At 32.8% G+C, this 27,934-nt stretch overlaps 1 protein-coding gene across 1 annotated transcript; it reads left to right on the top strand.

Annotated features, from left to right (window-relative positions):
- Nucleotides 1–18,892: 18,892 nt before the first annotated feature.
- On the top strand, nt 18,893–24,431 carry LOC112272772 (sucrose synthase 3). The gene is made up of 14 exons (XM_024500867.3): nt 18,893–19,272; nt 19,689–19,809; nt 19,929–20,083; nt 20,344–20,536; nt 20,683–20,801; nt 21,088–21,304; nt 21,479–21,574; nt 21,719–21,892; nt 22,077–22,193; nt 22,332–22,498; nt 22,637–22,861; nt 23,169–23,732; nt 23,861–23,999; nt 24,198–24,431. The coding sequence occupies exons 1-14, from the start codon at nt 19,169–19,171 to the stop codon at nt 24,342–24,344; spliced, it is 2,538 nt and encodes an 845-aa protein (XP_024356635.1). The 5' UTR covers nt 18,893–19,168; the 3' UTR covers nt 24,345–24,431.
- Nucleotides 24,432–27,934: the final 3,503 nt, after the last annotated feature.

Genomic DNA, 27,934 nt, shown 5'->3' with positions numbered 1-27,934 from the left:
ATCAAAATGGATGCCTATTGCAAGGAACAACCATAATTCAATATCAGTGATAAGGTATGATTACTTTGTTGCAACATCAAGCTTATTCATTTTTAAGACAAGTTGGACTGTTATAGGCTTGATCTTTTTCTATTTGTGAAGAAGTCAATCTTGTTGATTATTGATTATATCTATCAAAGTCTATAGAGATCCATCATATATTATACATCTCTCTTCTTCATTCATATATGATGATGAATATCTTTAGTATTGTGATACTCTTAATTTAAGTGCATCAAAGATATTTAGAAGATAATTAATTTTACTTCTAAAGAAGTAAGAATATAATGCTAATATATTTACAAATTTCAATGGAATTTAGAATATGAAATTGGTACCTTAAATAGATTATATAAGCTTTGAAGGTATTGTCTTTAAAGATACACATCCAACTCTATGGTAGTTCAAGATAGGTATTAAGAAAAAATTAAGATAGAAATTTTAAACATTAAAGGAATTTTTTTTACTAAAATTAGATTTTGTAGAAGAGGCTTGTTGCAATTTTTGATGTGGCAAGTTTTAAGAATGGTTCAAGGTTTGTAAGGCCAATTATTGAATTTTTATCATTTTGTATTTAGATTTTGAGAAAAGCTAGATCTCATTGTTAGCTTTTCAATGAGTCTTAGGATGTAAGAAGAAGTGATGTGCCAAGGGAGATACAAGCAAACTTGTAGAAAAGAGGTTGCTATAATATTGAAAAACCAAGTTTCAAGACTAATTTGAGGTTTTTAAGGCTATTTATTGAATTTTAATCTTTTTATATTGAGATTTTAAAAGAAGCTAGTTCTCATTGTTAGCTTTTCAACAAGCTTTAATATGTAAGAAAAAGAGTTGTGATGAGGAAGATACATACAAATTTGAGGGTGGAGGGTTTGTAGAATTTTCAAGCAATAAGATTCAAGACCAATTTGAGTTTTCTATGCCATTTTGTAGATTTTTATCTTTTTATTGTGAAATTTAGATAAATATGATATTATATTTTTAGCTTTTCAATAAGCCATTACATGTAAGGAAAGAAATTGTAATAAGAGGGATCCAAGCTAATTTATAAATGAGAGTTTTTAGGACTATGACTATAGAAAGAAGCCAACTTTTTCCTTGGTTTGGCTCTCATTTTTTTAAAAACTTATTTATTAAATTTAAAAATTTGAAGTTTGTAGCTTGAATTAAGTTTAATAAATTTTACTTAATTTGAGTTAGTAATAAGTGAATTTTAGGTATTTTAATAAGAGGGATTTTAAATTTGAAATTAGAGTTAGGAGTTAGGTGCATCTTACTATAACAAAGAAATTAATCTATAAATTATACTTAATCTTTGAGTTGCCTTTTTATATTTGAATTCATTTGGAACAACATTGTATCTTCTTGTAATCTACCTATATTTAAAGATATATTCTCTTAAAGAGATTTACCTTCTTGATATCAATTTGGTGCTTCTATTGAAAGCATCTTTAAGATATTTGGAAGTATAAGTAGAGCATAATGGAGTTATGGAGCTGAGGTACAAGCTTGGAGTATGAAGAAGTATTGAAGAATTTAAAGAAGGCAATTAGAGATTTTTGACATTTAAAGAAGATGGATGATTTTAGAAGTGCTAGTATAAGTGGTATTAGAAGAGCAAGTACCAATGTTTTTCTTTTGGTTTTAAATATGTTCATTGACACACAACAAATGATAGAAGCAAGCAAAAAGGATGTAACTAAGATATTGCAAGGCATGATCAACAATGATGGAAGGTTTGATGGAAAAAATAGTAGTAAGTTTTTCTAAGTATATATAGAAAAAATAAAAGTATATCAAGTCTTTGAGTCTCATTATATTCTCAGTTTTGAATTGATATGTATTCTTGAAATTAAGAAGGTGAAGGATTTATATGGAGATGATTTAGAGGCTTGGAGTGACTTTGAGAAGATATTGAGAAATAAATTTTATGATGAGGATTTTGATACAGTCACGAAGAGGTCATTTTTGGAGTAGATTGAGAAACAATTGAGGAGGTCTATGGCTTCCAATAAATTACTTAGGAAATTTGAAAGAAAATTCTTTTAGCTTTCACCTTCAGAAAGAGACTTTTATTGAATGAAAGGAAGACTGAGCTCTTTTTGTAAGCAACAAATGAAGGACTAAGAGATATGCTCTTTGTACTCTTGGCTAAGAAGTCCACCTAGGAAGATTTAACTAATATTTGAGAGAGAGTAGAAGATGCAATATTATTAGTGACTAAGCAATAACAAATGAAGACAAAAAGAAGAACTTTGAGGCATGAAGCTCTACCACCTATGATGCTAATCACTCCATTAAGCCTCATTTCATCTATTCCAATCCAAGAAACATGTAAGATTTTCTCTAAAGATACTTTTAAAGAGGTGGTTAAAGGCATGAGAGAATTAAAAGTGAAGAAGAGTGAATTAAAGGAAAGTCAAAGAGATACTTCTTTGCATGCATTTGAGGAATCAAAGGAATTTGTTAAGAAGTGTATATATTATGATAGTCTTCAGTATGAAAAAAAAAATTACTCTGATTATAATGAAGACTTGAAAAAAAAAGTTATCTTCTTCAAAGAAGGTAGAGTGAAGCTTAATACTGTAGAGCAACCATTGAAACTCAATTTCAAAAGAAGAAGTATAAAGTAGCTAATAAAAGATTATATAGAAAGATCAAATAGGTTATATATAAAAAAGATTGAGTCTTATATCATTGAAGTAGAGACTAGAAGCATAGTAGCTACCTTGAGGCTACTAAAAGAGGTTATGATTAGATGGACAAAAACCAATAAGAAGGCAACATGTTGAAATGACCCGATTGAAGCTATTAGCATTAAAGCTTTTTTAAATGGTAATAAGAATTTGGAGGATCAATATGCCATTGTAGAAGAGAAGATGATTAGGTTCTCTCAAAGGATGATTTTGTGGAGTTCTCCAACAAGAAGAGGCTATCAAAAGTTAAAAAATCTACTCAAGAAAAAAAAACACTTTTCTATCTATAAACTCAAGTAAAGTCTTTATCTCAACTAAAAAGTGGAATTAGAGCTTAAGAGAGAAGAGAAAAACAAAAAAAATAGGAAGGTTTAAATAAGCTTAAAGATAAGGACCTTTTTTATAAGCTTCAATTAGATATTTAAAGCTCTATTGATATGAAGGAAATTTTGGAGGAGAAGATTTTTGATACAAAAATTGAATTCACTTTGAAAGAGTCACTTAACATATCAAAGAAGGACTTCTATGAACTTATCATTAATATCTTGAAGAGAAAGAGAAAAATGATGATGGAGGTGGTTATGGTGAAGGCATTGGATTTCTATTTGATTGAAAAAAAAGATAAAGAGATAGGCTAAGTCTTCTTTTAACTTTGTACACTTATATTTAAAGAGATGCAACTTAAAAGAAAGAAGGAAGTGACTACTTAAGGTCATGATAGAGGCAAAAATCAAGGAAGGTAAGAATCGGCAAAGAGATGGAGAATAGAAAAGACATAAATATATCTAATTGTACTTTTTATGGGAGGTTTGAAGATGAGAAGATAGGTGCTTAATTTGCATAATTTCTTTGGCCTAGAACTACTACAGAGGCTCAAGTGAGGCTTAGAAATCTTAAAGAACATATTTTGGTACTTGTTGATTATGGATCAGAGATCAATATTATATCATGGAAGGTTTATGAGATGGAAAATGGTCCATTGATGTTAACCATGGATAGGTATTGAGAGTCACCGATAATGATTGAAGTGCTTTGTATGGAACATGTTTTAAATTTAGAATAAAGATTGAAAATATAGAAGTAGAGTAAAATTTCTCTATATAAAACTCTATTACTTATCTTGTGATTTTAAGGTAACCCTATATCAAGGCTACAAGGATGGAAACTAAAGTCTTAGATGATGGTTCTCATTATGCAAGGATTAGGAACTATGATGGAAAAAAATTGATGTAATTTTTCAGAATAAGATTGGTTCATGAATCTTTTATCTATACGCTTCCTAATATAGTTAATTTTGAATATGGATTTTTAGATTTAACAACTTCAAGAATTTTGAGATTTCAAAAGGCTAGAAACTTGAGTCACGTGTATAAAAATTGAATAAAAAAATATGAAAAAAAAATTAAAAAGATTAGATGTGATTTCAAGTAGTGACTATATTTTAAGTGTTATTGAAGAAGAAGGATTTTAAGATAATTATGTAAAGATTTTTGAAGGATTGGCTTTGCATATGGATAGAGGTAGAACTAATATTCTTATAAAGCTTTACTCAAGGCAGATATATGAGAAGATTTTAAAGATTTCAAGAAGACTTGGAATAATTGATAATCATATGATATTATAAGAGGCTATGATGCTTACTAAGTATAAGACTATTGCCAAGAAGATAAAGCCCTTGGCAATCTAATTGCTTCAAAATATCAAAAAACACATCAAATAAGCTACTATAGAGCCAAAATTGAAGGATTCAAGAAGAATTAATGACAAGTTTATTAAAGAATCTTTGAGCAAGTTGAAGATTAGAAGAAATAATTTTTTGACCGAAGTGGAGAAGGAGAAGTTTTTAAAAATTCTCTCCAAACATAATAAGGCTTTTGCCTTTTCATCCAAAGAAATTGGTTGTATGGATCTTAATATACTAGTACCTATGGTTATTTTTATTGTTCTTCATGTATCTTAGGACTTGAAGCCTATTCTAATATCTACAACTTTCCTTCTTAAGTTGATTGATTTGTTGAAGGAAAAGGTCAAGATGGGCATCTTTAAACCATCTATTGCACCTTACTATAATCGATGGTTCACCATGCCAAAGAAGACTAGGATACTTAGATTGATTGAAGATATGTAATTAATCAATAAGATAACTATTAAAAATACAAGATTTAAACTAAAAATAGATAAAATATGGAAAGCTTTTGTAGGGCATGCCATTTATTCTAGTGGAGATTTATACTTGGATTATGATCAATTTCAATTAATAAAAGAAAATAGAGACCTAACTCCTATAAAGACTCATATGAGTCTAGTGCGCATAAATACTTTGCTATAAGGTACAACTAATTTGATGGCTCATATGCAAAATACAATGAATCAAATTTTAAGAGAATTTATGCCAAAAAAAACTATATCCTTTTTAAATGATGTTTCAATCAAGGGTTCCAAGGAGAAGGCTAAAGATTTGACTTTGAAAGAAGATGGATGCCATATATTAATAAAATAAAAAAATTGAAGATGTGGATTGCATTTTGAAGAGACTTGAGAAGATAAATTTTACTTTATTCTTTGAAAAGTCGACATTTGAATGTAAAGAAATTATGGTTGTTGAGCATTTACACAAAAGCTATGGAAGGAAACCAAATTCAAATAAAGTAGACATCATAGTAAGGACAAAGGCATATAGGAGCACCATTGAAGTAAGAAGATTTTTAGGTGCTTGTATATTTTATCATTTACAGATTCTCCATTATGCTCATATTGCAGAGCCTTTGTATTAATTATTGAAAAAAAAGAAGTTTGCATGATGTGAAGAGGAAGAATTCTCCATGGATGAATTAAAGGTGGTTTTGAAATCACCACTAGTATTAAAACAAGTGATTATAATTATGAAAGATCAATAATATTGATATTTGATACGAATTTTATAGCCATTGAATAGGTTATTAAATAAATTAATAAAGAAGATAATTGGTTTGCAATTAGGTTTGAAGTAAGGATTCTTATTAAGAGACAAAGAGCTTATTCATAAGTACAAAGAGAGCTTTGAGGTGCACTTATTGCATTAAAAATTAAAAGAAATTACTTAATAGATATTTATATGATATTAGAAACTAATTAATTACCTTTTCTTAGAATGATTTTCAATTGTACTATACCAAATATTATTATGTTTAAATAGATTTCTTTCATTAAGTCTCTAAATTCTATTTTGAAGCATGTTATAGACAAAAAGAACTTGGTGGTGGATATATTGTGTAGGACTAGGTATTCAAGAGAAAAGAAAATACTTACATAAAAGAAAGATTGAGACTTGGCCCAAGACTTTGCATTTTCTGTAAGTAGAAGAGATCAAAGTAATGAGGTTTTACCCTCAAAAATTGATTTATATGAAGAGAGGTTGAAAGACATTGGCTTATATTTGAGTAAAATGAAGAGGCATGAAGATTGATTAGATAAGATCTTTAAGGATATTAGGCACCACTCCTATAATTATCTTTTATGTGATGGATTCTTATAGAAGAGGCCAAAGAAGAGAGATGATGTGCCATTGAGAATGGTGGATGATTTGAAAATCAAACATAAGATATTAAGTGAGTTTCATGATACATTATACATTGAACATAGAGGAGTTTGGACTACTTATATAAAAATAAAAAAAAATACTATTAATAAAAGGATATATACAAAGATATAAAAGAATTTGTGAGCTCATGCAAAGACTGCCAATTACAATCCAAGGTGAGGTGTAGAGATGGTTTATGCCCCACCTATCTACTTACCATTCATTTTCAATGGATGATGGATTTTGCTGCTATGCCAATGAGGCTTTGAGACATAACGTATTTAGTTTTGGTAAAAAATAAATTTTCTAATTATATAGAAGAAAGGGCATTGAAACCAAAGTCTATAGAAGTAGTATGTTGATTTATTTTGAAAGATATTATATATTGCTATAGGAGCATTGAGAGGATGAGAGTAGAGTGAGGTGAGCTTGATAAGATAGATGCACATGACTTCTTTACAAAATATAGAGTATAATTAAAATTGACGACATTCTACAATTTCAAAGTCAATGGTAAGAATGAGAAAGAGTACCTTCCAATCATTCAAGCTTTGATCAAAGTATGTAGGAGTCAATCAAGGTTGTAGCTTAAGCTTTTGTCATTTATTTTATAGGTACATAGGACTACTCATAGCATAGTTACTAGTTATATGCCAATAGAATTGATGTTAGAATAAAAATCCTTAATATCTACAGAATACTCTATTTTTTATTGGTTGTTTTTGTCTTAAGAAGATGGTATTTATTGGAAGAGATTGTTGGAGTTTTGAATTTACCAATTAAAATAATTACCCAAAAATCATCAAGTTGATATGGAGAGGCTTAAAAAGAAAAGGTTGAATAATAAAGAGAGGTTTGATAAAACTTATCAATTGAGGCCTAAGCCAATTAAAGAAGGTGATTGGATTTTGATTTATGATAGTATTTTTATGCACCAATATTCTATTCTTTATAAGTTTGCACGACGTTGGTTTAGACCCTATGTAGTGGTTGAAGTACATAATAATGCCACTTATTTTCTTTGAGAGTTAGATGAAACCATTAAAGACTAGGATTGCAAGAAAATAAATTTAAGTCTTCAAGTAATAAGATGGAATAAATTGAATGGAGGATTTAGAGGCTTTTGAGCTTCTATATTTTGATTAATAGTTCAAAAGCAATATGGCTCACTATCACGGACACAGAATACAGACTTGATATCTACCAAGAAGTTCAAGAGCAACTCGCAAGAACTAGATTAATCAGATGAATACAAGAACAACACCAAAGAGGTGAGCTAGAGCTCCAAGAGATGTGTTGTCGAGACTGAAGAACTCTTCAGCCTCGATCCCAATATATACTCTTATTTAGGAAGCTTCTCAAGCAACTTCTACCAACTAAGAAGCTTCTAGAAGGTTCTAGAGACTTGCTTCTAGAAGGTTCTAGAGACTTGCTTCTAGAAGATTCTAGAAGCTTTTCTCTAGAAGGTTCTAGAAGCTTGTCTCTAGAAGGTTCTAGAAGCTTGTCTCTAGAAGGTTCTAGAAACTTGTCTCTAGAAGGTTCCAAGGACTATGTCCCTAACATCACCCCCTCCTTTAGCTTCGAGGTCTCTGAGAAGCAATGTTGTTGTCAATCAGTACCAATGCAAGAAAATGAAGATCTGTCACATAACGTCTGCTATGAACTCCAACTGTTGTTCACGAGGTAAGTGGTTCATCAGCCCTTGAAGCCAATGGTAGTGGCCCACTCCTTCAACTTCTGACCAAGCATGAACTTTCGTGTCTTCATTGTGAAATTGTCCTGCAAATATGCCTTCTGGTTGACCATCGTAAGCAGGCTCGGACTCAAATACAATCACCAGTAATCGGTTACTTGGTATCCTCCGTCGTCATCGTGGTGCAGGTGGTTCTTCATCTCGGGGTCGCCTTCGTGAACTAGTTGGTTGAGATAATCTGAGTGGCATAGTATCTATCTCTTGGCTATCTATATCAGAAGACCAAACTATGGCTACTGAAAAAAAATTTATTTTATCTTGGAGAAAATAACTACATCAACTACGAATTTTGGTGGTGCTCTCTCCCTTTCTTATATTCTTGGGTGAGCAAGCTTCAGAAAGAAGCTATTGTCAAACCGACTTAGGTTTATGAGGATGTTGTTGATGAAACTCCTGTACCTTTTGCGGCGCATTGGTGAGATTTTCAGCTGGCTCTCACGTTCGCTCATTAATGTCGTAGCCGCACCAATGAACAAGATACTCCAACTTGCTCCACCTTCGCCAAGAATCCAGCACCTTTTCAACCTCGTATTCCTCGTGGTTCTCGATGTCAATACTAGGTGGCGGACATTGCACTCTTCCAAGAAAAGATGACTCTCGATAAGGCTCCAACAAAGAAACATGAAAGACTGGATGTACCTTCATAGAAGCCGGTAATTCCAGACGGTACACCACTGGATTGATTTACTTTTGGATGATAAATGGTCCCAATCTTCGATAGTCCAACTTATCACATAGTCGCTAGGTCTTGATATTCCGTCGAAGAAGCCATGCTTTATCTCCAATTTTGAAAGTAGGTGCTTGATTCCGAAATCTATCTACAGGCGCCTTGTAGGATTCTTGAGCGGATTGTAATTGAAGCTTCAACGTATTTTGAAGCTCTGATAGTTGTTTCGCAAATCCTTCAGCTGCTGGATTGTTATTTGTTGATGGACTCAATAAATCAAGCTTTGGATGATACCCATAGTTGGAAAAGAATGGTGTGTATTGAGTCGACGCATGGACGGTGTTGTTATATGCAAACTCGGCTAGCGACAGATATGTGGTCCAATCGTCTTGCTGATAGTTGATGCTGCATCGTAAGTATTGTTCCAAGACTTGGTTGACCCGTTCCGTTTGACCATCAGTTTGAGGATGAAAAGCCAAAGAAAGCTTGATATCCACCTTCAGTATCTCAAAGAGAGATCTCCAAAACTTTGATATGAACTGGGTTCCTCGATCTAATACGATATCATCTGATAGTCCATGATATCGATACACATTATCGAGAAAGAGCCTTGTTGTGACTTCACTTGATGATGTCTTCTTGCAAGGGATAAAGTGTGCCATTTTTGTAAGCCGATCTACCACGACAAAGATGTTGTCAAATGAGTTCGATGATGGCAGGTCCGTGATGAAGTCCATGGAAATTGAAGACTATGGTCGACATGGAATCGGCAATGGCTGTAGGAGTCCATAAGGGCGATGCCGAGGATTCTTGGATCTTGAACAGTTGTCACAAGAGAGGACAAAATCTTTCACATCCTTCCACATTTGGGGCCACCAAAAATCTTGAGAAATAAGCTCCAAGGTCTTGTTGAATCCAAAATGTCTCGCAACTGGAAAATCGTGGCGAGATTGAAGAACTCGGAGTCGTGCTGGTCCTTTTGGGATATATACCCGCTCTTCAAAGTATAAAAGTTCTCCCTCCACCTTGAACTTGTCGTCATTGGCATGCTGCTTAATATCAATGGCTACTGAATCTTCAATGGTTACGGCACGTACCTGATTCAGGAAGTCAGCATCAATTAGCATAATAGTAGTGCAAAGCTGAAATTGCTCTGGCTTCAACAATGTCATACATTGTTGATCAAACGCTGCTTCTCCAGCCTTTGGTACAAGATACGATCTCCTCGATAAGGCATCAGATAGTCCTTGCTACTTTTCAGGTCGATAAGTGATAATAAAATCAAACCTAGATAGCAACATACTCCATCGAGCTTGACATCGATTTAGAACTCGAGCCGACATGAAATACTCCAAATTCTTGTGATCTGTGTATACGGTCACTGAATGTGCAGCTCCTTCAAGAAAGTGACGCCATTCTTGGAAAGAATCCACTATAGCAAGAAGTTCCTTATCGTGGATCTCATAATTGATTTCAGCAGCAGAGAACTTTCGAGAATAGAATGCAACCAGATGGAGCTTCTTATCTTCTCCCATTTGTGAAAGTACAGCTCCCAAAGCAAAATCCGAAGCATCAGTTTCTAAATATAAGGCCTTTGTAAAGTCTGGATGTATCAAGATTGGAGCTGTAGTAAATGCGGTCTTCAGGTTTTGAAACGCCTTCTCTGCTAGAGGTCCCCATTCCAACTTATCCTTGCATGTCAACCGAGTGAGAGGAGCAGCAACTTGAGAGTAATTCTTGATAAAGATCCGATAGAAGTTGGCAAAACCAAGAAAGCATTGTACATCTCTAACCGTCTTCGGAACCTCCCAGGACACGATTGCTTCCACCTTCTTGCGGTCCATCTTCAAGCCTTCCGTAGTCGCAACGAACTCCAAAAACTCCATCTCTATTTGGTGAAATAAACACTTCTCCAACTTGGCATATAGTCCTCGCTCGCGTAGTTTCTCCAATACCAAACGAACGTATTTTTCATGCACTTCCTCATTTTTGGAGAATATCAAAATATCATCCAAATAGATGACAACAAAATTGTCAAGGTACTCTCGAAAAATGTCATTCATCATATGTTGAAAGACCGCTGGAGCATTGGTAAGACCAAAGGGCATGACATTATATTCAAAATGGCCATACCTTGTACGGAACGCTGTCTTTCACTCATCTCCTTCCTTGATTCGTACGAGGTTGTAAGCTCCCCTTAGATCAATTTTTGTAAAGATCCTTGCACGTCCAAGTTGTTCTAAGAGACCAGAAATCAAGGATAACAGGTAACGATTCTTCTTTGTTATCTTGTTGAGGCCTCGATAGTCCACGCACATCTGCAATGAGCCATCTTTCTTCTTCACAAATAAGATGGGTGCTCCAGCTGACGATTTTGAATGACGGATGAAGTTCTTGGCTAGATTCTCGTCGATGTACTTCCGCAACTCCGCCAACTCCATCTGCGATAGATTGTAGATTGGGCCAAAAGGCGATTGTGCTCCTTCCTGTAAGTCTATAGCGCAATCATATGGTCTGTGTTCTGGTAGCATGTCGGCATTTTTCTTTTGAAATACGTCTTTAAAATCCTTATATTGCTCTGGTATACTTGCTGTCGAGATCTTCTCCCCGGTAGTTGGAGCCGCATAAATGACAAACGATGTGCCTCCCTTGGACAATCTCATAAATGCTTTTGCTCCAATAAATAAGGATTTCTCTATTCGGGGTTTTCTACTAGGCTTGCTCTTGGGTGGTTTTGTAGGAAAGGTCATCTTTCGCAACTTCCAATCTATGGATGGGTTATGCTTTTCCAACCAGGAAAGACCAAGAATAATAGGATTTGATGGGGTTCTAATAATATTGAAAATAATATGACTACTATGGTCCTTAAACGTCACTTCTATAGGTTTTGATACATGGGTGACACTACCAGACAATAAAGGTCGTCCATCTATGACCTCAACGTGAACAAGTTTGGATTTTTGTACTAAAGGGATCTTATGACGCTTTGCAAATTCTTCGTCTAAAAAACAAGCAAATGCTCCTGAATCTAATAATGCTAAGGTTCTCAGTTTCTCAGGGCCAATAAGCAAAGGAATTGTGAAACAAAGGGCAGGTTGAGCGGAAAGAAAGGAACCTGGTTGTTGTTGCGATATTTCATTGTCCAGCCGCACGGTTCCTATTGTGGCTGGGCATCCTCATTTTTTTGAATAAACGCACCCCTAGTCTTGATAATACGTCGATTTTGCTTCTTGGGGCAGTTTCCAACTTTGTGGCCTTCTTCATCGCAATACAAGCATAGACCTTCCTCCATACGCCGTTTTTTTTCTTCTAGAGTAAGAGATTTGTCACGTACCGCATCAATTTGCATGTCTTCTACCTCTGAATGTAAATTCACGCTGCTTGCTGACATAGTTGGGGTGTGGCAAACCGTATGTTGTCTTGAACGTTGGTCTTGGCGACGTTGGAATAGGCGGTTATCGCTCTTCACAGCTTGACTAATAGCTTCGTTGAGCATTTGCGGATCAGGAAGAGTTAACAGCAAATCCTTCATATCGTCCCTTAAACCTCAATAGAATTGACTCATCAATGCTTCTTCGTCCCAATTGATGTCGCATGCTAATTACCTAAAGTTCGATGCATAGACTGATGTAGAACGCATCCCTTGTCATAGTGACCAGATCTTTGTTGTAGCCCATCGAACCTTGTCGTGTTCACCAAATGCTTCCGCAAATGCCTCCAAAAAGGTTTCAAAGTTGTTTAGTATGGCCGATCGTTTCTCAAACAAAGGAGCAAACCATGATAGAGTTTGTCTTGTAAGTAAGGTTCCAACAAGCCCAACACGTGACTCCTCCGTTGGATAGCGTTCGGGCTGTAAAACTGTTATCAACCTGATTTGATTGACGAATCCTCAAAACTTGGAACGTGTACGATCGAACTTGTCCGAAAGGCTAACTCGGGGTTCCTTACGTTGTAGAACCAACGGTGCTTGTCAAACCTGAGGCAAAGTTGCTTCTCCAAGTATAGAAGTTTGAGGCTGGTGTAATCTAGATTGTGCCATCCCAGATGCTCCATCATTATGAAGCCTTGCCACGACTCCTTTAATCTCTGCAGTTCTTTGCGATAACGTAGCGAGGGCATTCATGATAGCATCTAACTTGGACTCTGAACTTTTCGTCATACTAATGTCTTGGCCCCCGACCATTCTAAGAAAAGGACAGAAATGACTCTACAAGAAGATAATATTGGTTTAGAGGAGGGTACTCCGCAACCTCTAAAATGCTTTAAGAGCTTCAAGAAAAGGGGTAATCCACTCTCTCCAAGAAGAATAAGACTCCAATATTGTAACAAAAGAAGTATCAGTTTAGAGGAGGGTAATCCGCAACCTCTAAAGTGCTAGTACACTTCCAAGCAGAGGGGTAATCCACACTCTAACAAAGAAGAAACTAGCTCTGATATCTGAGGTGAGTGAAGTCTCGACAAACTGTCACGGACACAGAATACACACTTGATATCTACCAAGAAGTTCAAGAAGAATTGGTAAGAACTAGATTAATCAGATGAATACAAGAACAACACCAGAGAGGTGAGCTAGAGCTCCAAGAGATGTGTTGTCGAGACTGAAGAACTCTTCAGCCTCGATCCCAATATATACTCCTATTTAGGAAGCTTCTCAAGCAATTTCTACCAACTAAGAAGCTTCTAGAAGGTTCCAGAGACTTGCTTCTAGAAGGTTCTAGAAGCTTGTCTCTAGAAGGTTCTAGAAGCTTGTCTCTAGAAGGTTCTAGAAACTTGTCTCTAGAAGGTTCTAAGGACTATGTCCCTAACACGCACAATGACTTTGATTCTAATGATGGAGGTATTGTGGTCTAATTCTTTAGCACATACTAAAATATATGTATGTTTAGAGGGAGTGAGTGTCATGATGTGTTTAATTTAAATGCATCAAAGATATTTAGATGGTAATTAGTTTTATTTGTAGAAGAGGAGGAATATAATACTAATATATTTATAAATTTGAATGAAATTTTAAATATAAAATTATTACTTTAAACAAAGTATTTAAGCTTTAAAGGTATTGTCTTTTAGGATAGATACCCAACTTTATAGTGGTTCAACATAGGTATTAGAAGAAGTTTATAATAATGATGTTTGATATCAAAGGATTTTTTTTTTTTTTTTTTTTTTTTTTTTTTGCTAGAGTCGGGTCTTGCTGCAATTTTTAAGGTGGCAAGTTTCAAGATTGGTTTGAAATTTTCAAAGCCAAATACTAAATTTTCATCTTTTTGTATTGAGATTTTGAAAGAAGATAGATCTCATTTGTTAGCTTTCCAATAAGTCTCAGCATATAAGAAGAAGAACTATGACAATTGAAATACATGAAAATTTGTATATGGAGGATTGTGGAAGTTTTTGGGTGATGAGATTCAAGATTGATTCAAGGTTTTCTATACCATTTTTTGAATTTTTATCTTTTTATGATAAAATTTTAAAAAGAGCTAGATTTCATTGTTAATTTTTCAATGAATCTTAGCATGTAAGAAGAAGAGCTATGACAAGGAAGATACATGCAAATTTATAGGTGGCGGATCTTTTGAGTTTTTGAACAATGAGATTAAAGATTAGTTTGAGGTTATTTATGCCATTTCTTGGATTTTTATCTTTTTATTGTGAAATTTTAAGAAATGTAATAATATATTGTTAGCTTTCTAATAAGCCATTGCATACAAGAAAAAATTGTAACAAGAAAGCTCCAAGCTAGTTTATGAATAGAAGTTTTAAAGGTTATAGCTATAGTAAGCAGCCAATTGTTTTCTTTGGTTTGGTTCTCATTTTCTCTGAACCTTGTTTATTGACTTTAATAATTTGAAATTTATAGCTTGAGTTAAATTCAATGAGCTAAATTTCATCTAAATTGAATTAGTAATAAATAAGTTATAGGTATTTTAGTGACGAGGATTTTAAATTTGAGATAAAAGTTAGGAATTAGATACATTTTAGTATAAGAAAGAAATTAATCTATAGATTGTACTTAGTCTTTGAGTTGTTCTTTTATATTTGAATTCATTTGGAATAATATTAAATCTTTTTGTAACCTACTTATAATGAAAGACCTTATGTTTTCATGAGGAAGCTTTTTATTTTGACATTAAAAGAAAATAAATGCTACCTCTTCCTCTAGAAGTAGATAATAATCAAGAATTCAAGGTAGAAGAAGTCTTAGATTCAAGATGGCACCAAAATAGTTTAAAATATCTTATTCATTGACACAAATATGATATTAGTAAATGGACATAGGAGCTAATAATTTTTTTGTAAATGCAACAAAGAAAGTTGAGGCTTTTTCATCAACAATATCCATAAAAACCAAAATGAAGAAAAGTAAGATCTATAAAAAATGATGACTGCTTCTTATAGAATTTGTCTCTAGAAGAAGAGATAATATGACAAATAAAAATATTTATTCCAATAATTATCTATATAATTAGGTAGAAATAGATAAAAATAAATTAATTTCATAACATCTTCTAAAAGAGCTTCTTAGAAGCTTCATAAATATGATTTTGACTTTACACATGTTCATAGTTGATTGATAGGTTAAAAACTTGTTCAACAATTTAACTACATATTACATATATTAATAGCTTGTAGAATAAGTTAATTATATAGTACACATATAAAAAACTTATCTTACAAGTTAAGACATGTGTCTAATAAAGTCAACATGTATTGGAGGGCTTTTAGAACATTGCTATATAGTTCTTAATTAGATATTGTATATGGAGGTAAGAATGAAGCCTTTTCTATTCTTTTCTTTTATAGTAGTCATTTCAATTCAATATATTACCATCTTTGAGTGATTTTTTAGTCTTTTAAAGTGACACAAGAATATATTAAAATTTCTTTCCTTTCAGATTTATGTCCTTGATAATAGCTTTGATCAACCAATTAGAATTAAAATTACAAAGATCATAGTGCTTTAAACAACCACCAAAATCATACAAAGATTATACTTGACTTGACAATGTATATTCTTTTGTTGAAGCAATAAGAAATGGTAGTGAACAAGTATCATTTGAACAAATTATTATGAATCTTTGATAAAAAAAGACAATAAATTTTTAGCTCAATTCTATCAAGCATATCCATATATAAATACTTGTCAAGTATCCATTATAATTCAAACTAACTACAACTATGTGGATATATAAGTTAAAACTTGATATCAATAATTAATAAGATATAAAGCAAGCATTGTGGTTAAAAGCTTCTAATAGCAATAAAAAGTGTATTATCAAGAAACCTTTGTACCAACAATTAGATAGAAATCTATGTAGACCATTGTAATGCTAATTGCACATCATAAGTAAAAAATTGAAGATATAGATATTGCTACAACCTTTTTAAATGAGAAGCTAAAAGATGATGTGTACATAGAAAAAACTTTGGGATATGAAAAATCCACTATAATACATCTAATATATATATATTAAATTATTTATTATATGAATTATAATAAAATCCCTATAAATGGTATATCAAAATTGATACAAACCTAAAGAACTAAGAAATAAGAAAAATAATTTCAAATTCAAATATATATTACAAACAAGAAGGCAAGTTCATTGTAGTTTTGATATTGTATATTGACAATCTATCAATAATCAACTCAAATACTTCTAGTATTGTCAAACTTAAGAAACAACTTAATATCTTTTATGAAATAACACACCTCAATCTAATGACAAATTTTTTAGGTATTGAAGTTCTTTAAATAAGAAATGATATACTTTTCTATCAAATAGATTATGTCAATCCTATATTTGATAAATATTCTATACTTAAATGTCCTCCATCACATGTATTTTTCTTGGAATCAATCAAATTGCCACAAGAAATAGATACACGCATGGTGAATAAGATATTTTAGTAAGAGTTTGCAAAACAATAATATTATTGTACAAAGATTTGCTTTGATATTGGATCTATAACATCTTTAATAAGTATTTATCTGCATGAACCACATGAGCTTTTATTTCAGAATATCTATAGAAATACCTCTTATTGTGACTATGATTTCTAAGAAAAGAAGATATCATGTTGTCAGGCTTTTTTAATGCCAATTATAATAACATTCTTGATGAAAAAACTTCAATCATTAGATACTTGTTTTAGTTTTAAAAAAACTATATATTATGAAATTAAAATAAATAAATAAATAAATAAATCTAATAGATCTTTATACAAAATAGAGTATTGAACTAATAATACTTGTGAAGTAGTATGGCTGAGAAAGTTAGTTCAAGAGCTAGGATTTGATGATAGTAAGCCGATTATGATTCATTAAGGTAGTTAGAATGTCATAAAAATTATAAAGAACCTCATATTCCATGACATAAGTAAACATTTTGAAATAGACTAACATTTTATTAAAAAAAACTAAGATAAAATTAAAGTCCAAGTAGATTTTATTTCAATCATTAGTCAACTAATAGAAATGTTTTTGAAGGCATTTAGAAGAATTGAATTTAAAAGATGCAAAAGTACACTAAATCTTAAGTCAATAGAAGAAGTAGAATAATTTAAAATTTAGACACTAGAATATTACATCCTATGTCCTTTAATCTTATAGATTCAACCTACTATTAGTCTAAATATTAGTCTTATAGATAGATCGTTGCCTTTATCTTGCTTTTAAAATCCTCAAATTATACACTAATAAAATCCTTCACTGACTTATTGTATTCAATTAAAGATGTGGAGATCCTTGTATAATATCATCTTTAGACAATATAATACATACTAATTCAATTAGCTAAAGCTTCTTCTTGATTGGACATATTAACCGCAAAAATATATATATATATATATATATATATATATATATATATATATATATATATATATATATATATATATATATATATATATATATATATATATATATATATATATATATATGTTTTTTATATGCTCATCCATAATCGCTAGCAGTTTACTGTTAAGAAGTATATTGAAGACTTGATGTTCAACAAAGGATAAGAACAATCTAAAAATAAAATGAAGTAGTAACATGATGGCCTATATTAGTATCCACAAAATCAGGTCCTACAAATGTCCTTAGTTAGAACCAATACTAATTGAAAAAATTAGATATTCAAAAATAGAATAGATAGGAAATCCTAGAACTTATTTATTAGTATGAAATCTTGTATCCACCTAAAAGTATTCATTGTCAATGCAGAGTTGTGAAGTTTAAAACTTGGTGATGAATATAAAAAAGGTTATTGGATGTTTGTTCTCATTCTTAATTATTGCTATAGTAATATTTATTCATTAGCTCTTCTAGAGGCTTTTTGGGGTTATTAAGTAATCTCAAGAAGTTGAGAACTCTTGTTCCTATCTCAATATTTAAAATAGATAATGCATTCTCAACCATCCTTTTATTTTTACCAAATAAGGTAGTCTATTTCTAATCAATTTGACATGATTCATTGATTAGTTCTAATACCTTGTTGTTGCACATTATTTAGTGCATATTTTGTCTCAACTCTACGGTGCTATTAGCTAATTTCATGCCAACTCAAAAAAAATTGGTTGGAATCAAGCATTCTCTTCTTTGTAATCAACCATTGGTTGGAATTAGGTTAACCTATATGACAAGTGTATATGAAACAGAATCTTCAGCTAAAAAACTCACTCTAAATTTTTGTGGACAAAAAGATATGAAAAAACGTGGAATCTTCCTAAATTCTATTTTTCAATTTAAGGAATTTTTTTAATTTATCATACCCATACAACAGATAGCCTAAAATGCTTAAGTGATGGGAATTGAGTTGTTTACCTTACGTCTCTTCTTTACATCTCTTTAATGGACTTTTAGGTCCCACTTTGAACTACAACGTTCTGCACACCAATCAATCACCACCAGATTAAGAAATTAGAGAGACGAAAAGGACGTCCAACGCAGCGGAGAAACACCACGTCACGTGTAGATTCCAACTGGAATCACGTCCATGTCCAACGCAGCAGAGAAACACCATGTCACGCGCAGATTCCGACTGGAATCACCACGTCTCAGCTGTGACATTGCACACGGAACGGCACACCAGGATGGAGCCACGAGGTACCAGGTCACCAGGTCGATCGGGAGTCTACTCACCAAACGGAATCGCCACCTACCTACAAGGCAGAGTGAGGGGGTTGTTCGACGTGTTGGCTAGGGAGGGCTCACCTTCACCCGTCACGATTAGTATAGATACGTGAATTTTCCATTGTTATTGTCGCTTGTTTGTGGTATTGTGGATATTTTCGGAACGGTTTACGGGTTTTGTAGCGAGTTTTTTGGACCTCATCCGGTTAGGATTTTTGGAATTAAGGCTGTTAGGCTGTTCAATTGAGTCGGCCCTGCAGGTTGATTATTGTGGGAATCGGAGATCGCCTCTCGGGAGTGTTTTTTAAGGTTCGATCGCAACATGTCGCAGCCACGGCCGACGCTTCGGCGTCTTACGAGCCTCAAGGAGCGAGTGGAGAGCTCTTTGCAAGAGCATCGCAATGAGCTGCTCCACCTTCTGCAAGGGTAATAATATAGCAGTTGTTGCTTTTTTCTTTTACTTTTTACTTTTTTTGTTTGTGTGTGTGCGAATTGGTTGTGATGTAGCTTTTTTCTATGTGCTGAAACGTTGTTTTGGAGAGGTTGCCATGGTTGACCTGTGCCAATGGACTTTCTGTGTGGCTATGATCGAGTCTCGCTGAACGGATTTTGCAAATGTTTTTTGAGTTGTAGTTCTGTGTTGAGTAACCTTGTGTGAGACCGGGCTCTACTTGTGTCCTGTTCCGAAAGGTTGATGAGATGCTTGTTCATGCATCGCTACTAGAAGTGCTAGTTTTTGCAGTACCAGCTCCTAATATTTTTTAAAAAAACTCTATGTCCAGCAGCTGGTAAAATGTGTGTAGTTGTGTACGCATCTGATATGTTGTTTGGACTCTGGCCAGCTATGTGGCACAAGGTCGTTCAATTCTTCAACCGCATCATTTGCAAGATCAACTGGCTGCTGTGCACGATGCTGCCCATATTCAAGACACTGCTATTGGAAAGCTTCTTCAGAATTGCCAGGTATAATTTTCATAAATCTTGAAAACTCCAGTTAATTTTAATAAGATTCTGATAAGAAATGAACCGTGGACTGTCTTTATATAGCTTTTAACTCACTGGCAAATTTTTCGATATTTCAGGAAGCCATGGTGTCGCCACCTTGGGTTGGATTTGCCGTGCGTCCAAGGCCTGGAATCTGGGAGTATGTGCGCATCAATGTGGAGGAGCTCATTGTGGAAGAGCTTAGCGTGTCCGAATACTTGGGTTTCAAAGAACAGCTTAGCCTTGGCTCTGAGTAATTCTCTAAACCATCCTTTGTTATCTTGATCTTCACAAGACACTTTCAACCTTCATCAAAGTAATAGTCACATAGTCTTTGAACTAATAGGTCAGGTACTGTTAAAAGAATTTCTGATATGAAGTCTTTCTGATAGTAAATATTAAGTATAATTTATTTTTTTATTTTCTATTTTTTTTCTCTCTTTCTCTGGTCACTATCCATTGCAAAGGCGATTAGTATTGAATAGCCGTATTGATTATTTCCCGGAAATGCAGTTCAATTGATCTATATGTGCTGGAGTTGGATTTTGAGCCCTTCAATGCGCACTTTCCGCGCATGACAAGACCATCATCCATTGGACATGGTGTACAGTTTTTGAATCGCCACTTATCTTCTAAACTCTTTCAAAATCCAGAGAGCATGGAGCCTTTGTTTCAATTCCTTCGCCTCCATACTTATCGAGGAGAGGTACTGGGATATTTATTTGCCTTGCTGTTGATTATTTTTTGAAATACGTCTTGAAAGCATGCGAAATGGCCAGCAGAGGGCTTAATGCGTTGAGTACTGTGTGCATGACCGCGTTTTTCTGACATATGGACATTATGTGGAAGCAGACGCTGATGCTCAATGAGCGGATTGCAACTTTTTCTAGGTTTCGTCCTCAGTTAGTTAGAGCTGAAGAGGCCCTATCAAAACTCCCAGAGGATACTCCATTTTCCAGCTTTGCACACAGGTACGTCGTCCTACTTAACACAGGAAAGATGCCCATTGTAGGCAGATATAAACATACTTTCATATTCTTCACTACTTTTGTGATATTTAGGCATGATCCATGTTAGTCGTACCATAGCTTTTTTGGGACCTTTTTTGGGAGGCATGATCTGCTTTGGTGTTGTGATAAGAGTTGTTGACGGCAGTGATGCACCATACAATTGGTACTTGTGGTTAGTGGACACCTTTAAGCACCAGGACGAGCACCTTCAAAAGTGAGTTTTGAATCTGAACGTTTATTATTGCAGGTTACAAGAGTTAGGTTTGGAAAAAGGTTGGGGAAATACAGCAGGGCGTGTGCTGCAAACCTTGAAGTTGTTACTAGATCTGCTCCAGGCTCCTGACCCAGACACACTAGAAAAGTTCTTAGCCAGAATTCCTATGATTTTCACCGTTTGCATTGTTTCTCCTCATGGTTACTTTGGTCAAGCAGGTGTTCTTGGCTTGCCTGATACTGGTGGTCAGGTATCAACCACATTTACAGCTCTATTTTAGGGATTATCTCGCTACTTCTGGGTTTCTTCATGTTTCTTCGTAGCATAATGTGGCGTAATATGGGTATTGAAGGGAAAATAATGTTGCAGTTTTATTGAATGATTATATGATTGAAGCTTTACATATTGTGGGCATGGAGTGCAGGTTGTTTACATATTGGATCAAGTGAGAGCTCTGGAAAATCAAATGTTGGAAAATCTTCAGCTTCAAGGGTTGGATTTCAAGCCGCAAATTGTTATTGTATGTTCAACACTCACCCGAACACTAAGAGTTTTCAGTTTTGCTATACTTCTTTTCTTTTCCAAGTAGATGGTAGAATCTTCAGATCGTCTGATTCATGTGGCTGCAAAAATAATAATTCGGGTGTTCGGCAAATTTCGACAGCTCACACGATTGATTCCTAATGCTAATGGGACTACCGTCAACCAGCGTATCGAAAAGGTTTCAGGCACTCAGCATTCGAGGATTCTACGTGTTCCTTTCCAACACGAAGGCAACATCCTGAAGAACTGGATTTCTCGTTTTGATGTTTACCCCTACTTGGAAAACTATGCTCAGGTAAGACGAGATTTCGGTTATGATGGTCAGCAATCTCTGGAAACTAGTTGTTAGAGAACCTTGCAACGCCTGTTTTCATTTATTGTCAGCATGCTGCTCTTTTTTCATTCAAGCAATGTTAATGCTTTTCCCTGCATGGCATCCATGAAGAATATGAGTGACAAGTGAATTTCTGTGTGTTCAGGACGCGGCCAGGGAAGTCCTTGGGGAGCTCCAAGGGCGGCCTGATCTGATTATTGGTAATTACAGCGATGGTAACCTGGTCGCGACGCTTCTTTCTCACTACCTTGATGTAACTCAGGTTTGTCAACTAATATTTCCAAGATAGATATGGTTCTACTTGAGTGTTTAGTTGCTTCTCTATTTGTCACTATATCCAATCAGTGAAGAGGGTTGTTAAATAACCCCTATCGACATCATCACCTTCGTTGTCTTGCAGTGTATTATTGCACATGCGTTGGAGAAGACAAAGTATCCGGACTCGGACATTTATTGGAAGGACTTTGAAGAGAAGTATCACTTTTCATGCCAGTTCACTGCTGATCTCATTGCGATGAATAGTGCGGACTTCATCATCACTAGCACCTATCAAGAGATTGCCGGAAGGTGCAATGATACTACAAGTTGAACATTGTGTATCTAAGGAGCTTGATGCTGTTCAGTAGAATTTGCTTGTCGGAACCAGCTGAGAAGTAGTGGCCTGCATGAATTTATTTGTCTGATTTTTTTTTCCTTGTTTTGCAGTGCTGATACCGTGGGACAGTATGAAAGCCATCAGGCATTCACAATGCCAGGGTTGTATCGAGTCGTGAATGGCATAGACGTCTTTGATCCCAAATTCAACATTGTGTCCCCAGGAGCAGATATGAACATCTACTATCCATTCGCAGACAAAGAACGTCGCTTGACAAGTCTACAGGAATCTATTGAGGAGCTCCTTTATAGCCCTGAACAGACGGATGAGCATATGTAAGTCACGAAAGCGGGTAGCATGTGCAGTTCTTGAATCACCAAGGGACTGACTCGTATCTTTAATCGTCCTTCTGTATGAAAGTCATCGAAGAAACGACAGTAATAGTAGTTTTCTCCCAAAAATCTTGAGACTTGTACTTTTTGTAAACCTAATACGTAAATTTTTGACGGGTGTAGATAATAAGTGTTGCTACATGTAATCATGCATTCCAGTCCCTTGTGGGTTACAGTGTTAGCCTAGATGTTTAGATGCTTCATATCGTCAAATTTAAGCGACTGACTTATTTTGGTGGTTGTTTTACAGTGGGTTGATTGACAAGGAAAAGCCCATTCTCTTTTCCATGGCTCGACTCGACAGAGTAAAGAACCTCACAGGGTTAGTAGAGATGTACGGAAAGAACCAGAAACTAAAAGAATTTGTACATTTGGTAATTGTTGGAGGCGAAATCAATCCTTCAAAGTCGAAGGACCGGGAAGAAGTTAGAGAGATTGAGAAGATGCACAATCTCATCAAGCGGTACAAGCTTGAAAATAACTTCAGATGGATCCGATCACAGACAAATAGAATTCGAAATGGAGAGTTGTACCGTTACATTGCAGATTCTCAAGGAGCTTTTGTACAGCCTGCACTTTATGAAGGTTTCGGTCTGACAGTGGTCGAAGCTATGACAAGTGGACTTCCCACCTTTGCAACGAGTCATGGAGGCCCAGCTGAGATTATTGAGCATGGGATTTCTGGGTATCATATCGATCCTTATTATCCTGATGAAGCTGCTGAACAGATCGTTGCTTTCTTCGAGAAATGTAAAAATGAGCCTGGACTTTGGAATAAAGTTTCTGAAGCTGGATTACAACGCATATATTCCAGGTGGGTCAAATTAATTCCTTTTTCTTTTGCTACGTGGAAGATTAACCCACGAGTCATTTACCATACATTTTCTATGCTGCCAAATTAATCTATTATCTGAGAAACTGATGATTTATATGTTGGTGCAGCTACACTTGGAAGATATATGCCGAGCGGCTTATGACACTGTCTGCGGTGTACGGATTCTGGAAGTATGTTTCAAAATTGCACAGGCAGGAAGCTCGGAGATATTTGGAGATGTTTTACATCTTGAAGTTCCGTGAATTGGTACGAATGGACTTGTTCCCTTATTATAAATCCAGAAAATGCATTCTGTCATATGTGTGGGCGACGTAAAAACCATACCAGTTAGTGCTACATATTGCATGAACTGGTCGTCGTTACTTATATGGCATGAGAATCAAGACCGCTTGTCTAACGCTCTTGTAGTCATTTATTTAATTTGCTGCGTCTCTCTCTTTGCAGGCAAGAACAGTACCGCTTTCAAAGGATGATGAGGATGTTCTAGAAAAAGTTGAGAAGAAAGCTCAGTTGGGTCCTGGCGTAGGGGCAATTGTTGGTGAAGCAGCAACAGCAGTCGAAGCACGGAAAGCTGTTACTGGTCATACATAATCGCAGTGTAATTAAACAGTTCGTCATAAAAGCTATCTGTATGCTTTGCACAGAAGGATGTAATATATGTTTTGGGGTTTGGTTGAAGTGCATGGTTTGAACGCCAACATCACAGTTGATGACTTAGATCTTGTTTGAAACATGTTATAGATTTTAAATCATTTAACTTGTGAAACAATATGATACACCAGCAATTATTGTTGAAAGCAATAACTTTGCTTTGTTTTGTTTTTTAATCTAAAGAATCTTCTTTTTTAAATTCACAACTTATTCATATTGAAATTTGTTAGAATATATGGTACAATATATTTTGAAGATTTAAGAAGGTTCTATTTACCTACTTATATTTAAAATACCTTTTTTTTCTTGAATGTAGGCTTTTAGACTATTTTAGATTATTTTAGCTTTTTACAAATCTCACTGTTAAGTTTGGAAGTCAAATCTTCCAAAAAAAAAAAAAATCTTTTAGTAACCTGGTTTGTAAATTCTATCAATAATTTTTTTTTTAAATATTTTGATCATTTTACTGACAAGTTTTATCATAATTATTTTCTTAAAATAATCTAAATTAGATGGTTTTCTAATCTTAAATTTTTAGTCTTTCAAGTAATATACTAAAGAATCAAATTAAGACTATTATCAATGTTATAATTTATTAAAATCTAGTGGTTTTATATATTAAAATTAATTCTTTTATTATTTTATTTTAATCTAGTATATTTATTTCTTACAAGTAAAAGATTTTTTTTGCAAAAATATACTTATTTATAATTAAAGTTTTAAATTGCATCACTTGAAATTTAACAAGACTATTCTATATTATACTAAATTTGTGCTCATAAAGATTGAATGTATCTTTTTAATATTTTAAAAAATGAAACTCTTTATTAATTATAAATTTAATACTTTTAAGTTAATATTATATTTTTGAAACCATATCTTATCACTAATTTAGAATATAAGTCATTTTCTTATAACATTTGCATTAGGTTTTGTTGTTTTTAAACTTTCTTTAGTTATATTTTCATTGTTATATAAAACTTTGTTATTTTCTATATAAAGTTCATAGAGATGATGATGTAGAGTTGTTCTTTGAAAAGAAGTGTTATAAAATTGGATAAATGCTTTGAAAACTTTCTAGCTTTAAAGCCACCAAAAATCTCTTTAAATAACCTCTAAAGTTTTGTTGTATTTAAAATATCATAATTTTGGAAAGTCATGTAGTGCTTAATCTTTTAGAATATATAAGCATATTGATAAGAAATACTTAAGATTTTTATCATTGATATAAACTAAGATTGGATGAAAAATGCCTTCTAGATAGTGAGACCATACTTGAAATAAATTCATAAGTACAAAATATTATGTCATCAATCTTCAATTAATCTTGGACTTTACAAATTTTCTTGAATGAAAAGTAATACAATGAAGTATATTATTTGTATCTATTTGTAATAGAACTACACCAATTCCAATTCTAATGCATCTATTTCTATATAAAAAAAAAAAAAAAAAAAAAAAAAAAAAAAAACAATTGAAAAAGTATGAGCAATATAAAATAGGAGCTAAAGTAATTCTCATTTTCTTGCAATTTTTATAAATATTTGAGCTCTAATAAATAGATATTGAGATAGTTTGTTAGATTTGTACTAAATTTAGAATATTTATCCTTTACCAATCAAATCTATGTTCTTGGTGCCTCTTAAAGAATCAATTTTTCTTAGTAATTAATTGCTTAGTAATAATTTTTTCTAATAGTTATACTTTTGACATTCTCAATAGTAAATCTTTGGCATTTTCTTCAAAGCCATATCAAAATTAATTAATAAGAAATTTTCTTGTTCCAATTTATATAACAAATGAGATGTTAGAATTTTCAAGCACAAATAGCAACTATGTGAAATCTTTACTATAAAGACAAGAGTTTTTTTCTAAAACTTCTCTCTCTAAATGCAAAAAAAACACACCTTCAAAAATGAGTTTAAATTATATAAAAGTCATGAATCCTTCTCTAACAAAGATGCAAACTAAAAAAGAGTACTTTTAGATATGAGTGTTTTTACAAATCCTACTTGAGTGATACAATTAGAATAAAAAAAATAAAATAAATAAAATAAAATGTAATTATAAGACAACTTAACTTATTACAAAAATCTTTAAATTTCTTTATCTTAATCCATCAAACTTCTTTGGCATGTTGATTTTTGACTCTTTTATACTTGTGGTAGCAAGACCTTCTAAATTTGCTTGTAAAGTTAGTTTATTTGTATGTAATTTTTTTAATTTCAAATTCTTTTGATGTAAATATTGAACCTTATTGTTAATTTCTTCAATAGATGTAGTAGTATTACTTCTTAAATCAAGATTTTTAATACATAAAATTTCTACTTGAAGAATATTAAAAATTCAAGATGATATGCAATAGGTACAAATATATTATCACTTCTTCCAAGTGTAATATCCATAGTTTATTTTTTTATAGCTAAATTTATCTAAATTTAAAATAAGTAATACTTAACTAATACATAATTTAAATTAAAAGAAGGTAATATACAACCTTTAATATTAAATAAAAAACTTCAAAAAGAATTATAGTCCACTTTCTCTAAAAAAATATTAATTTAAATATATATATAATTTAAAGATAAACCATTTGCAACCTTTGAAATACAATAATATTTTTTAAGAAGTAGAATAATCTACTTACTTTTTAAATATAAAAAAATTATAATAAGTTTGTAAACTTGTCAAATTTTCAAAGACATGTATCTTGATAGAACTTTTAAAAAACATATACAATCTTATATTATTGAAGTTATAAAATATATATAAATAAATAAATTTAGAAAAATATTACAATAAAAGAAAAATATTAACATGAATGAATATAATCTTTGTCTTTTCTCTTTATACATTAGCTACAAAGAAGTTCTTATAGAACCTTCCTAAAAACTATAAGGTTTTTGATCTAAGCACAAAGATGTACTCTACTTCGAATGCAACTTCTTAAAAATAAAAAACTTTTAAGATAAGTTTTAATGTCTATATAGCACATCTATAAGAGTCTAAATATATAATTTGCATCTAAAAAATTTACTTGAATTTTTTTTAATAAAGATATTATCTACTTAATATATCAAGTCGAAGATTTTATCTACTAGTAGAGATAAAAGAACAACAAAAATTAGGCAAAAGAATAGCAAGAGCATTTATTTTTTATAAATAATAATAATTAATTTGTTGATAATCATCAATTTTGAATAATTTATCATTAGGTATTTGTTAATCTAATAGTGATTATATATTAATCATTTTATCTAACACATAAATAATGTCATTAATAGTCATGGTGTAATAAAAATCAAACCAATGATATAAATTTTAAATTGATATAAATTTTAATAATTATTAGTATAATTATTAATATTATTTTAATAGAAAACCTAATCCTTCTTAATTAAGGTAGGTCTTAAAACCAATTTTATGATTATAATTAATTCTTGATTATAAGAATGTATTTTTTATTTTTACTTACTTTAAATATAATTTCAAATTAATATCAAAACATTAAACAAAAAATATTGGATTTT

The sequence above is a fragment of the Physcomitrium patens genome, chromosome 19 (genome assembly GCF_059467195.1).
Source record: "Physcomitrium patens ecotype Gransden chromosome 19, ASM5946719v1, whole genome shotgun sequence".
NCBI lineage: Eukaryota > Viridiplantae > Streptophyta > Bryopsida > Funariales > Funariaceae > Physcomitrium > Physcomitrium patens.
This window is presented reverse-complemented; position numbering and strand designations above follow the sequence as displayed.

Coding starts and splice junctions, on each gene's coding strand:
- LOC112272772 (XM_024500867.3), top strand. CDS start 19,169: ATGTCGCAGCCACGGCCGACGCTTCGGCGTCTTACGAGCCTCAAGGAG. Junction 21,305..21,478: donor TGCCTGATACTGGTGGTCAG/GTATCAACCACA, acceptor CATGGAGTGCAG/GTTGTTTACATATTGGATCA. Junction 23,733..23,860: donor TTACAACGCATATATTCCAG/GTGGGTCAAATT, acceptor ATGTTGGTGCAG/CTACACTTGGAAGATATATG.